The sequence below is a fragment of the Anomaloglossus baeobatrachus genome, chromosome 10 (genome assembly GCF_048569485.1).
Source record: "Anomaloglossus baeobatrachus isolate aAnoBae1 chromosome 10, aAnoBae1.hap1, whole genome shotgun sequence".
NCBI lineage: Eukaryota > Metazoa > Chordata > Amphibia > Anura > Aromobatidae > Anomaloglossus > Anomaloglossus baeobatrachus.
The window spans coordinates 50398695-50412716 of record NC_134362.1 but is presented as its reverse complement, the minus strand read 5'-3'; the positions used below and the strand labels follow the sequence as shown (position 1 = coordinate 50412716).

The 14022-nt window shown below is 46.2% G+C and overlaps 2 protein-coding genes across 5 annotated transcripts in view; one reads left to right on the top strand and one right to left on the bottom strand.

Moving 5' to 3' along the window:
- Positions 1 to 3656, top strand: part of NUDT22 (nudix hydrolase 22) — a 21172-nt gene extending 17516 nt beyond the window's left edge. For all 4 annotated transcript variants that reach the window (XM_075325947.1, XM_075325951.1, XM_075325949.1 and 1 more), the window contains exons 4-6: positions 1423 to 1520; positions 1614 to 1707; positions 3415 to 3656. In XM_075325947.1, coding sequence (XP_075182062.1) covers positions 1423 to 1520; positions 1614 to 1707; positions 3415 to 3516 — 294 coding nt within the window. In that variant the 3' untranslated portion in view covers positions 3517 to 3656. The remainder of the gene's footprint in view (positions 1 to 1422; positions 1521 to 1613; positions 1708 to 3414) is intronic.
- The window catches only part of DNAJC4 (DnaJ heat shock protein family (Hsp40) member C4), a 352301-nt gene that overhangs the window by 58647 nt on the left and 279632 nt on the right, over positions 1 to 14022 (bottom strand). The window lies entirely within an intron of this gene.

Sequence of the window (14022 nt, the reverse complement as noted above, 5' to 3'; positions counted from 1 at the left end):
AGAATCAGCAAAAACATTAGTGCATGCCCTTATCATCTCCCGCCTCGACTACTGCAACCTCCTGCTCTCTGGCCTCCCTTCCAACACTCTTGCACCCCTCCAATCTATCCTAAACTCTGCGGCCCACTTAATACACCTCTCCCCTCACTATTCCCCAGCCTCGCCACTCTGCCAATCCCTTCACTGGCTTCCCATCACCCAACGACACCAGTTCAAAACACTAACCATGACATACAAAGCTATGCACAACCTATCTCCTCCTTTCATCTGTGACCTAGTCTCCCGGTACCTACCTGTACGCAACCTCAGATCCTCACAAGATCTCCTTCTCTGCTCCGCTCTTATCTCCTCTTCCCACAATCACGTACAAGATTTCTCCCTTACTTCCCCCATACTCTGGAACGCTCTACCTCAGCACATCACACTCTCCCCTACCATGGAAAGCTTCAAGAGGAACCTCAAGACCCACCTCTTCCAACAAGCTTACAACCTATAATAGCCCTCAGTCCAGTACACCACTGCGCAACCAGCTCTGTCCTCACCTATTGTACCATCATCCATTCCCTATAGACTGTGAGCCCTCGCGAGCAGGGTCCTCTCTCCTCCTATACCAGTCTGTTTTGTATTGTTAATGATTGTTGTACGTATACCCTCTTTCACTTCTAAAGCGCCATGGAATGAATAGCGCTATAATAATAAATAATAATAATAATGTGTGTATATGTAATTTTTTTTGGAGGTCGTTGAAATGAATGGTGTCATTCAAAAATACAATTCGTCCTGCAAAAAAAGACACCCTTCTATAAAGGTTGATTCTTGAAAATAGGGAAGGGGGGTGGCAGAACAGAGTAAACATGAAAATTGGCCTTGGTGGGAAAGGGTTAAAAAGGAATTTATTTTCTCTTTTTCATTACTGGTTTTTGTTACTATAGAGTTTGCCCTGAGAGTATCTAGTGGAAGTGCTAGATGTAGGCATCAAGATGTAGGGTCCTGAGATTTCCGTGTTTAAAGGGACTCTGGCAGCACAGAATGACTGTTCAAACAAAGCACAGGCGCTCGGTGCATCATGGCAGGGCCAAACATATAAGTTCTGCTTGTTTTCCGCCTATCTGCCTGTCTCTGGCTCTATGAAGCCAGAGCTGTCAATCAAAGAAGAGGAAGGGGGTGGAGATAGATGGATTTAAATGTTTGACCGTGCAACGATGCACCGAGCTCTTGTGCTTGGTTTGAACAGTCTTTCCAAGCTGCCTGTTATCTCCGATTAGACCTGCAGTATGTGCAGTGCCCAGCAGGTGTCAGTATGTAGCACTCTCTGTCCTAGTTGCAGCCTTTGCGTCTCTCCTGAATTATACAGATCTAATGCATTTCTATAAAATATTCATAAAGTGCACATATATATATTTTGTATTCTTTTATTTTTAGGTTAATTTACCCATGTCTACCCTAAGTGAACCTCTTCTCCTGGGCATTGCACGCAATCACACCAGCGCAGGACGACCTAGTGCTGAATTCTATGTCAAGTGAGCACAGTTTGGATGCAGATAATAAGATTTCTCCTTTTTTTTTCTTTTGACTTTTCTATGAATATTTTTTTTTCCGTTGCTCGTTCTCAGGTGCAGTCTGTCTTCAGCCGAGGTGAAGGAGAAGTACTTGCAGGGTGGACCAGAAGCACACGAATCAACAGAAATTATTTTTCTTGAAAAAGAGGTAAAATCTGGGGTTTTATGGTAATTATCTTCATGTGCATTCTTAAAGCGAAGACGCCACCAAATTTTTGCTTTCTAAACCAAAACTAGCACCTTAAGGGAACCTGTTCCAGATTTGGTGACTATAAGCTGCGGCCACCACCAGTGGGCTCTTATATACAGCATTCTAACATGCTGTATATAAGAGCCCAGGCCACTGTGTAGGAAGTAACAATGACTTTATAATACTCGCCTAAACTGTTGGTACGGTGCAGACTGGTCAGATGGGTGTCTCCATTCTCCAGTAGCGGCGCCTCTTTTGGCCATCTTTGTCCTCCTTCTGAAGCCTGGGTACATGATGCGTCCTACATCATGCACATGCGCCGGCATTGAGGTCCTTTGATCTGCATTGAGCAGGGCAGATCAAAGGCTTGTAGTGTGCATGAGCAGGACCTGAATGTCGGCGAGTGTGTATGATGTAGTCGCGTCATGCACCCAGGCTTCAGAAGGAGGACAAAGATGGCCGAAAGAGGTGGCGCTGCACCCAGAGAACGGAGACACCTATCTGACCAGTCTGCACCATATCGACCATTTAGGTGAGTATTATAAAGTGATTTTTACATTCTACACAGCGGCCTGGGCCCTTATATACAGTATTCTAACATACTGTATATAAGAGCTCACTGGTGGTGGCTGCAGCTTATAGGCCTCAAATCTGGTGGCAGGTTCCCTTTAAGCAGCGCCTGTGCTGCATTCTGTAAAGGTGCATGATGTCCCTGGACTCCCCCTGTAAACCCCACAAATACCTTTTTATACAATAGCCCGCCATATATGCTAATCATTTGGTCCGGTCTGATGGGCGTCCTATGTTGCGGTTCTTGTCCCTCCTTTCAGCACTGATCGATGTCCTCCTTTGATTATAGACATGGATGACACCTCCTACGCCATCCACTTAGTTGGGCAAATTCTCGCACCTGCACAGAGACATTGCCGGCTCGCGCCGGCACAATTGGCTCTACTCTATTGCGGCCAGAGCTGAAAACATCAGTGCGTCTGTGCGCAGGCAGAAGATTTTGCCTGGCTACATGGATGACGCAGATAATGTCATCCACATGGCCTGGCAAAACCTCGTGCCTGCGCAGAGAACTTGCTGGCTTGTGCAGGCGCACCAATGTTTTTTTACTTTGCCCAAAATAGAGCAGAGCGAAGTGTTCCTGCGCGAGCCGGCAATGTCTCTGTGCGGGTGTGAGAATTTGCCCGGCTACGTGGATGGCGTCGGAAGTGTCGTCCACATCTATAATCAAAGGAGGACGGCGATCAGTGCCGAAAGGAGGGAGAAGAGCCACAAAATAGGACACTCATCGGACCAGACCCAACGATTAGCATACATGGCGGGCTATTATATAAAGGTATTTGTGGGGTTTACAGCGGGAGTCATGGGATATCGTGCACCTTTTATAAAATGCAGCACAGGCGCTGCTTAAGGTGCTAGTTTTGATTTAGAATTCAAAAATCAGGAGATGGGTTCCCTTTTAAACAAAACAAAAATAATTTTTTTGTTTTTTGTTGATGACTCCTCTTTCCTTTTTTTTTCTTGCTGTATATAGACAGGCAAGAATTTCACGCTTTGTCAAACATTTTTGGGATACCCTGTTACGCCTAGGACAAAGCATTTTTTTTTTCTTTTAGTTTTGTGTTTAATCATATTTTTTTTTTTTTTTTCTTTTAGGATTTACTGACCATGGAAACCTCAGAAATGTGGAAAGAATTATGTCCATCAGCTAAAGGTTGCATAAAACTGTACCTCATGGTACGAGAGCAGAGGTCCTGAGACTGGAGGCCTGGACGTTCGCTGACTGCATTGCTTTCTTTGTCAGGTCTAACATGGTCGCCTGAACTCTGTATATAAGGAAGCACACGTTTTTTGTAGAATATTTACTATGTTTTATAATAAATAAGTTTTTCATATAATGGTGTACATTTTTTAGTTGATTTGGGAATGTTTTGCTTTTGTATACGGTGAACGCTGAAATCGTGCATCGATTCAAGTTTAAAATCTAAATGTGTGAAACATTGAGAACAAAATGATGGATCAGCAGCAACGAAAAGCAAAATTATCAACCAATTGAGATTTGGATCCAAATCGAAGTAAAAAATTGAAATTAATTTACATGAATTTCATCGTGGCAGCTAATAATGTGAATCAGTAATGTGTGTGTTCCATGTGCATGCATGCTCTCCTGACTTTGCGTTCTCCTGATGGGATGGCACAGGGTGTCCTCAAGGATCTGCTCTTGGACTAGAATCAGGCCATCAATGGTTCCTGGTCTGTCTGGGGAAATACTTGGGAGTATCATATTCACTAGTTCATAATGCCCAATAGGTTCTCTGTTTGTTTCAGGTCTGGGGAATTTGAGAGCCAATCAACAGCGTTAGGCTATGTCCGCACTTTGCTTTTTACCTGCTTTTTTGCTGCTTTTTCAACTGCAGCGTTTAATGCCAAAATGGATGCGTTCTGCTTTTCAAGCAAAGTCTATGGGAATTTGGGTTTCTTGTCCGCACTATGCAGTTCAAACTGCAGCCTTTTTGTGGCTGAAATTTGGGCAAAAACTCTGCTTTTCAAAGAAGCAACATGTCAATTGTTTTTGCCATTTGCGTTTTGAACTGCAAAGCAGAGTTTTTGCCCAAATTTCTGCCACAAAAAGGCTGCAGTTTGAACTGCATAGTGCACACAAGAAACCCAAATTCCCATAGACTATGCTTGAAAAGAAGAACACATCCATTTTGGCATTAAACGCTGCAGTTGAAAAAGCAGGTAAAAAACAACGTGCGGACATAGCCTTAGTGTCTTCATCATCCAATGACTCTACACACCCTGTTCATGAGACAAGATATTGTCCTGCATCAGGAGAACACGTGGACCAGAGTAAGGTCTGACAATGACAATGGCTCTGAGGATTGGTACCTAACAGAAGTCAGAGTATTGTTGGCTATCACCTAAAGGTTTTTGCAACCATCCAAGAATATGCTTCCCTAGAACATCTCTGACCTAACATCAACTGGTCATGGTAGATTAGATGGTTCTGCAGGCAGCAAAAAATTAATTATGGTGTCTCCACACTCGTTCTTAGACAAAAAAAGACTGACGGCACTCCCAAAAGTGCAATGTGAACAGGTGCATAACTGAGCATGACACAAAAAGACATTTACATTCTGGAATGCTAAAGTATGAAACCATGAATGTAAGAGTATAGACAGGCATACTGCTAAAGGGAGTCTAGGAAAAAATTGAGATATTTAGCACACAAAAATGGCCATTTTAATATCTTCCCAGTAACCACGTCAAGGCATATCTCGTATATTGGGAACCTACACTGAACTGAAGCCTCTCTCCGGGTTTTAAAAAAAAACCTCCTGTGTATGGGCGAGTAGGAACCTGCTATAGAGAATAAAATCATCAGTGGCTAGTGGGGGAGGGGTGCACAGTCAGAAGGCATGACCCCCATTAATCTAGACAAAAAAGACTGACTGCACTCCAAAAACTGAACATGAGAAAAAAAAAAAGACAGTTGCACTCTGAAATGCTAAAGTAAACCATGAATGTAAGAATATAGACATGCATTACTGTTAAAGTAAATCTAGGAAAAATTGATATATTTAGCATACAAAAATGGCCATTTTCATATATGCCCAGTAGCCATGTCAAGGCATACCTTGTATACTGGGCACCTACTCTGAACTGAAGCCTCTCAGTTTAAAAACCCTCCTGTTCTTAGTGTGGACCTACTCGCGATACTAGACCTTGTGTTCAATGAAGAAAAAACAAAAAGCCAGCACTAAAAATTCCAAACTACTTATTATAAAAATTTTGAGATTTTTGGCAAAAAATTGCAATTTCTTGAGCTGCCTCGCCACGTCACGGCAAATCTTATTTGGGGCAGTCCTACACTAAAATATTTTTATAAAATGTGCCATACGGCCTCACATATGAATAGTAGAACTGCTCTTAGCAGCACTCACCTGGTCTATTTCAATCCCGTACCCATGACTGAGTCATCTCAAATTTATAATAAGTACAGTTGGAATGTTTAGTGCTGTAGTGCACATTTAGTGCTAGCTTTTTTGTTTTTTCTTCATTGAATTGGTCGGTGGCTGACCCCCACCTTGCTATGCACCCCAATTTGGGATGTAGGGATGTATTTCATCTGTCTAGATTTTGGCGGTTGGTGACTATTCACATTCAGTCATCAGGCCCTGTCCACAGGCTATTTACTTCATGCAGCATTTGCTTGGACCTGTCCCGCCCACAGCCATGATTCAGTCATGGGTACGAGATTGAAATAGACCAGGTGAGTGCTGCTAAGAGCAGTTCTACTATTCATATGTGAGGCCGTATGGCACATTTTATAAAAATATTTTAGTGTTAGGACTGCCCCAGATGAGATTTGCCGTGACGTGGCGAGGCAGCTCAAGAAATTGCAATTTTTTGCCAAAAATCTCAAATTTATAATAAGTACAGTTGGAATTTTTAGTGCTGTAGTGCACATTTAGTGCTGGCTTTTTGTTTTTTCTTCTAGTCTGATTCTTACAGTCTGGTCAAAAATATGAACACCGTTAGCCCATGGAAGACAGTAACAAAATTAGAGAATACTCATCAAAAAGTAAAGAGTATTTTTGTGGCCACCTCCTGCTAAATCATTCCCTCTTCGAGGGTCATCTTATTGTTGTTGTTTGTACATAAAAGCAGATGACCCCTAACTTAATTTGAGCAACATATATACATTATATATGTATCTACGGTACTGTGCAAAAGGTTTGGGCAAGTGTGGGGAAAAAAAAAGCTGCAAAGTTAGAATGCTTTAAAGATAGAAGTGTTTATAGTTGCCTTCAAAATGGTATCCATTCCTCTAGCTACTTATCACTTGTACACTGTTTGTGAAGGAACTTGGCAGGAAAGTGGTTCCAAACATCTTGGAGAACTACCACAGATCTTCTGTGTATGAGGGTTGTGCAAATCCTTCTCTACATGTAATGTCACACAGACTGGGCTCTGTGGGGGCCGGATCATCACTTCCATCACTCCCTGATTTTCTTGAGGTTGAAGATGGTTCTTAATATACATTGTGTCCACTCATATCCTGTCCACCGCCATTAACTTGAGAACGGCGGCAGCTATAGACATAGAAGTGGTGTCTAGGTATAGTAAAGTAGCCATGCGCTACGCAATGAAACCACCTATAGCGCCACCTGCTGGAAAACAACGGAGTTAGCATTTTTATCTCAAAAACAGAACGAGATAGAGAAAAAAAGTGAATTAATAAATTGTAGGGCATCATCAATTCAATACGAATGGACACCTTGCATACAGAAATGCTATGATTAGAACGTGTAAAACTCACAAGGCTGCGGACGTGAAGCGATACTTCATGGAGACCTTCCTACAAGTCATTGGGTATGGTGGCTGTGTGGAGTGGCCTCCACGCTCACCTGACCCCATTGGACTTCTTTCTGTGAGGTCACATCAAACAGCAGGTGTATGCGACCCCTCCACCAACATTGCAGGACCTACGACGACGTATCACAGATGCTTGTGCAAACCTGTCACCTACCATATTGCACAGCGTGCAGCAAGATACAGTATGCTGTGCATAGTCCAGATGTGCATTGCAGCTGATGGGGGCCACTTTGAGCATCAAAGTTAAATGAGCGTCATATGTGTGAGCAGCGTTCAATGTTTTGGGGGGGGGGGGTCATGGGTTTCATATCATAGCATTTCTGTATGCAAGGTGTCGATTCGTATTGAATTGATGATGCACTACAATTTTTTAATTCACTTTTTATCTCTATCTCGTTCCGTTTTCGAGATAAAAATGCTAACTTCGTTGTTTTCCACCAGGTGGTGCTATAGGTGGTTTCATTGCGTAGTGCATAGCTACTTTACTATACCTAGACACCAATTCTATGCCTATAGCTGCCGCCGTTCTCAAGTTAATGGCGGTGGACAGTATATCGGTGGACACTCTGTATAAATACCAAAGTATATGACTGCAAAGCAATGGTACCGTACACATTATAAATAAGCCCGCCAAGCATCTAACGTGTATGGGGAACCTCCCGAAACTTTCATGACAGATGTCAGGGGAGAGAAGACTTATTATGTTGGAATTGTAACGATTGATCCTTTTGTTTGTCGTGGAGATGGGGCGAGAGGATATTGGCAACTGCAACAATAGAGAACAGAGGACAATCATCTGATCATTCCTGTGTCTTGGGGAGTTGCGAGAGATTGCTGACGGCTGAATAATCGTTCATCTGACACAATCCATTGTGCGTGACCAGCCTTATGTCCTCCTTTCATATAAATGAGGCTATTTACATTTCTAATTTTTAGCTAATTTTCGCTATTCCGAGAAAAATAATTTATGTATGGTTGAATCTGTTGCATAAAGAATATAAATGGCTGCAGAAGGACCCCAAAAATTGCATCCTAGAATAGAACAGGGGACGAAAATTGAAAAAAAATGCCGGTCTGAATAGAGACCAACGTGAAGATCCTGTGATGCTGAAAAGCTAAGACATGCCAATGGCCACAACATAGTGATGAGATACACAGACATCATTTTGGGTTTTTTTTGGGAAGAAATTGGTCTCTGTTGACACCTTTATTCCCCATGTTTTTCTTTACTGTAAAGTATAGGGTTATAGGAAGGCAAAATAAATGGTATTGATTCAGTCTCTTCTGATTTAAAACAATACAGAGCAGTGGGAAATTGGCACAGACAGTTCTAAAAGCTTCTGTGCCCAATTACATAGCTGTCTGCCGAGCAGCTGGTTTGTCCGAAAAGCAATAAGCCTCGATAATGTGCAGGTTACATTGAAGAGATGAGTGGTTGTAAGGAAGCACCGGCACCGCTCGACCTCGAAAGAAGGGAAGAGAATCACGTGAAAATATCCAGAACGGCTCATTTTGTCAGGGCTATATTATGCCTCATTGAAATCTGAGATGGTTGTATATACATCACAGGAGGGGCTGGGGGCATAGACATCACTAGGGGGCACAGACATCAATAGGGACACACACATTACTGGGGGTGCATAATAGACGTTACTGGTGGGCATGCATATTACTGGGGCCAGTGGGGGGCATACATGTTACTGGGGCCACTGGAGGGCATACACATAGCTGGGAGCATATGCATTACTGGGGCCGCTGGAGGGCATTCACAATTCTGAGCCAATGAAGGACGCATATACAATACTGGAGCCAGTGGGAGTTGCATATACAATACTAGGGATGCTGGGAGCACATGCAGGCAGAGCTGGGGGACGCTGACGTTGGCACTGCGCACCCTCTCTTCATCTGTGGGGCAGGAGCGCTTCATGCGCTAACTCCACAGATGAACCCTGGCCTGTAATGCACGTGCATGCAGCGTTCAGCAGTAAACGCTGCGTGCACATGCTCAGTCGGTTTAAAGGCCTAGCAGCCAGCAAAGTGCAGCTGCCAGCCTGAGCATTGTGGTCCTCGGAAATCTTCCCAGGGGCCACAGAAAAGGAGGAACCCTGCTGACGGTGAGTGGGCCTCCCTGTTGTCTGGGTGCTGATGCTGGCCCTGCTAGAATCCAATGGGCACTGGTGCAAAATTTGGAACTAGGCTCTTTCCCCATCCTGGGCACTTTCCAGTTATGTCCCCCTTCCTGGTATATATGGCCCACATCCTGGTATACATCACCCCATCCTGGAATATATCTCCCCCATCCTGGGCCCTTGATAGGTATACATGTTTCCAATTCAGGGCCCCTTCCTAGTATATATGTTCGCCATTCTGGGCCCATGCTGGTAGATACAGTACAGACCAAAAGTTTGGACACATCATTCAAAGAGTTTTCTTTATTTTCATGACTCTGAAAATCGTAGATTCACATTGAAGGCATCAAAACTATGAATTAACACATGTGGAATGAAATACTTAAAAAAGTGTGAAACAACTGAAAATATGTCTTATCTTCTAGGTTCTTCAAAGTAGCCACCTTTTGCTCTGATTACTGCTTTGCACACTCTTGACATTCTCTTGATGAGCTTCAAGACGTAGTCACCGGAAATGGTTTTCCAACAGTCTTGGAGTTCCCAGAGATGCTTAGCACTTGTTGGCCCTTTTGCCTTCACTCTGCGGTCCAGCTCACCCCAAACTATCAATGGCCAATTGACCAATGCCAAGAGTGTGCAAAGCAGTAATAAAGCAAAAGGTGGCTACTTTTGAAGAATCTAGAATATAAGACATATTTTCAGTTGTTTCACACTTTTTTAAGTATTTCATTCCACATGTGTTAATTCATAGTTTTGATGCCTTCAATGTGAATCTACAATTATCAGAGTCATGAAAATAAAAAAAACTCTTTGAATGAGAAGGTGTGTCCAAATTTTTGGTCGGTACTGTATGTCTCCCATCCTGGTAACCCTACTGATATACAGTGGGTACAGAACGTATTCAGACCCCTTTAAATCTGAACTGTTTAGTTCTTTACTTTACCGCAGAAAACTTTTTCACAAGCATCAGCGTCTCAGTGGTTAATCTGTGACAGGGCTCCCCACCTGCGATTTCCTAAAAATATATATTTTATATTATTTGCTGTAACCTGCCTGTATTGTTTTCTTGTCAACACTTTATTTTCCTGCTAGAAGATGTAGAGCTGCTGGGATTCTGTGTCCTCATCTGACTTCTCCCAGTATCCTCAATTCACCTCCTATTGATCCGTCTGCAATAAGACCGCCGCACAGCCGGCAAAACAAAGCAGCCTCAGCTCTGCGTGTTCCCTACGATGTAAACAAAGCGATACTATGGAGTATATCATTTATCTGCTGGTGCTGCAAATCTCTTTCACTGAGCGTCCCATTCATTATTTCAGCAGTACACCATATATATATATATATATATATATATATGTATATCTATCTATATATATATATATATAATATATATATATATATACACACACACACAAAGTGCATATATGTATGTATATATATATATATGTATATATATATACTATATACTGTATATATATATATCTATATATATAATTGCCTTATTCTGTCTGTCTGTCTGTCTGTCTGTCTGTCTGTCTGTCTGTCTGTCTGTCTGTCTGTCTGTCTGTCTGTCTGTCTGTCTATCTGTCTGTCTGTCTGTCATGCTCCAAAATTGTGTCCTTACGGTGACACAAAGCTGATTGGCCGCTGGGCTCGCCATGGCCCCGCCCCCCCACACGGATTGGCCGCTCGCCCAGGCTGCGCCCCCACACGGATTGGCCAGCCGCTCGCCCAGGCTCCGCCCCCCCCACAGATTGGCCTCTCGCCCCGGCACCCTGCAGGCATTGGCAATTCAGCCACGCCACGCCCCGCCCCCCTCACGCAATGCACGTTAGCTCTGGCCCCACCCCCTCCCTCCCCCCGCGCATTTCTCTAACTGACACGGCTGTCACGGAGGTGAGTACGGTACTCCCTATCCCCCCCCAACCCCCCCCCCCCCCCCCCGGCCCCCGCTCCCAAAGGGGTGGTGTGGATACTCGCATGGTTACAAGCGCTGTCACGGAGGTGAGTACTGTACTCCCTCCCCCTCCCCCGGCCCCCGCTCCCACGGCAGTGGTGGGAGTGGTGTGGATACGTTGGTAACCATGCTCGCATGGTTACAAGCCCATCAAGGTCCTGCTGCGCCGGAAGGTCCACACGCACACACACAAACATACACACACATCAGATCACACTCACACTCACTCTCATACACACCTCACACACACCTCACATCGCATCCACATACTCACGACATCCTGGGATATCGCTTGCTTCTCGGCGGCGAAAATGTGCTGTTGTGATCTTCCAGGACCTGACGGAGGATCACATGGCCAGAAGCATGTGATATCCCCGGATGTTGTGAGTATGAGCGCGTAAGTGCGATATCGTCAGTGTCTGTGTGTGTGAGTGGATGCGATCGGGTGTGTGTGAGTGGATGCGATCGGGTGTGTGTGAGTGGATGCGATCGGGTGTGTGTGAGTGGATGCGATCGGGTGTGTGTGAGTGGATGCGATCGGGTGTGTGTGTGAGTGGATGCGATCGGGTGTGTGTGTGAGTGGATGCGATCGGGTGTGTGTGTGAGTGGATGCGATCGGGTGTGTGTGTGAGTGAATGCGATCGGGTGTGTGTGTGAGTGGATGCGATCGGGTGTGTGTGTGAGTGCATGCGATCGGGTGTGTGAGTGTCGGCAGAGGAGCAGGGCGTGCTGGAGAAGGCTGGGAGCAGAGAGGCTGATCATGGGGAAGAGGGAAATGCTGATGCTGAAGGAGGCTGGGATCGGAAGGCTGGGAAGAAGGAGGCTGGGAGGAGAGAGGCTGATCCTAGGGAAGGCTGGGGAGAGGAGGCTGAGGCTGGAAGGAGAGAGGCTGATGCTGAGGGAGGCTGGGACGAGGGAGGCTGATGCTTAGGGAAGCTGATGCTGGAGGAGGCTGGAAGAACAGAGGCTGATGCTGGTGGAGGCTGATGCTTTGGGAGGCTGATGCTGGGGGAGACTGGGAGAGGAAGGCTGATGCTGAGGGAGGCTGGGAGGGGGAGGCTGGGAGGAAGGAGGCTGGGAAGAGAGAGGCTGATCCTTGGGAAGGCTGGGAAAGGGAGGCTGATGCTGAGGGAGGCTGGAAGGAAAGAGCCTGATGCTAGAGACAGAGACGCTGATGCTGGGAGGAGAGAGGCTGATGCTGCGGGCAGAGAGGCTGATGATGCGGGTAGAGAGGCTGATGCTGGCGCAGCATGGCGGATGGAGCACGTTTGGTAATGCGCAGCATGGCGGATGGAGCACGTTTGGGAGTGCGCAGCATGGCGGATGGAGTACGTTTGGGAGTGCGCAGCATGGCGGATGGAGCACGTTTGGGAGTGCGCAGCATGGCGGATGGAGCACGTTTGGGAGTGCGCAGCATGGCGGATGCAGCACGATGGCGAGTGCGGAGTATGGCGGATGGAGCATGTTTGGGAGTGCGCAGCATGGCGGATGGACCACGTTTGGGAGTGCGCAGCATGGCGGATGGAGCACGTTTGAGAGTGCGCAGCATGGGAGATGGAGCACGATGGGGGGTGCGCAGCATAGGGGATGGAGCACGATAGGGAGTGCACTGCATGGGGGATGGAGCACGATGGGGAGTGCCCAGCATGGCGGATGGAGCACGTTTGGAAGTGCGCAGCATGGCGGATGGAGCACGTTTGGGAGTGCGCGGCATGGCGGATGGAGCACGTTTGGGAGTGCGCAGCATGGATGATGGAGCACGATGGGGGGTGCGCAGCATAGGGGATAGAGCACGATGGGGAGTGCGCTGCATGGGGCATGGAGCACGATGGGGAGTGTGGAGTATGGCGGATGGAGCACGTTTGGGAGTGCGCAGCATGGTGGATGGAGCACATTTGGGAGTGCGCAGCATGGCGGATGGAGCACGTTTAGGAGTGCGCAGCATAGGAGATGGAGCACGATGGGGAGTGCGCAGCGTGGCGGATGGAGCACGATGGGGAGTGCGCAGCATAGGGAATGGAGCACGATGGGGAGTGCGCAGCATGGCGGATGGAGCACGTTTGGGAGTGCGCAGCATGGCGGATGGAGCACGTTTGGGAGTGCGCAGGATGGGAGATGTAGCACGATGGGGGGTGCGCAGCATAGGGGATGGAGCACGATGGAGAGTGCACACCTCCCCCCAACACACACACACACACGCGCACGCGCGCGCGCGCACTGCACAACACACCACACACACACACTGGAAACCACAAACAACTGCCCTACACAGACACCCACACACAGACAACGCTGCACACACAAATATACGCACATACCGCACATATATATAACAAAAATCATACATGAACTACACAATACGTAAATTCTAGAATACCCGATGCGTAGAATCGGGCCACCTTCTAGTATATATATATATGTACTGCTGAAATAATGAATGGACACTCACCGAAAAAGATTTGCAGCACCAGCAGATAGATTATATACTCAATTGTATATATATATATATATATATATATATATATATATATATATATATAAACCTGCTTGTACTGCTTCCTGCCATCACTTTGGTCACAGATGGCTCCTGCCGGCGATTCTGTGGCTTCCATTGATGTCAAGTCGACAGAGCAGCGACTTCTCTTCCTCTATATTGTCGGGGTGTAGCTGCCGACTTAATGCTGATTGACCGTAGCTCCCTGCTGTATGACTGCGGGGAGCCGGCTGTCAATCAGCATTAAGTCGGCAGTCATACTCCACCAACAGAGCAGAGCAGAAGAGCTGCTCTATCGACGT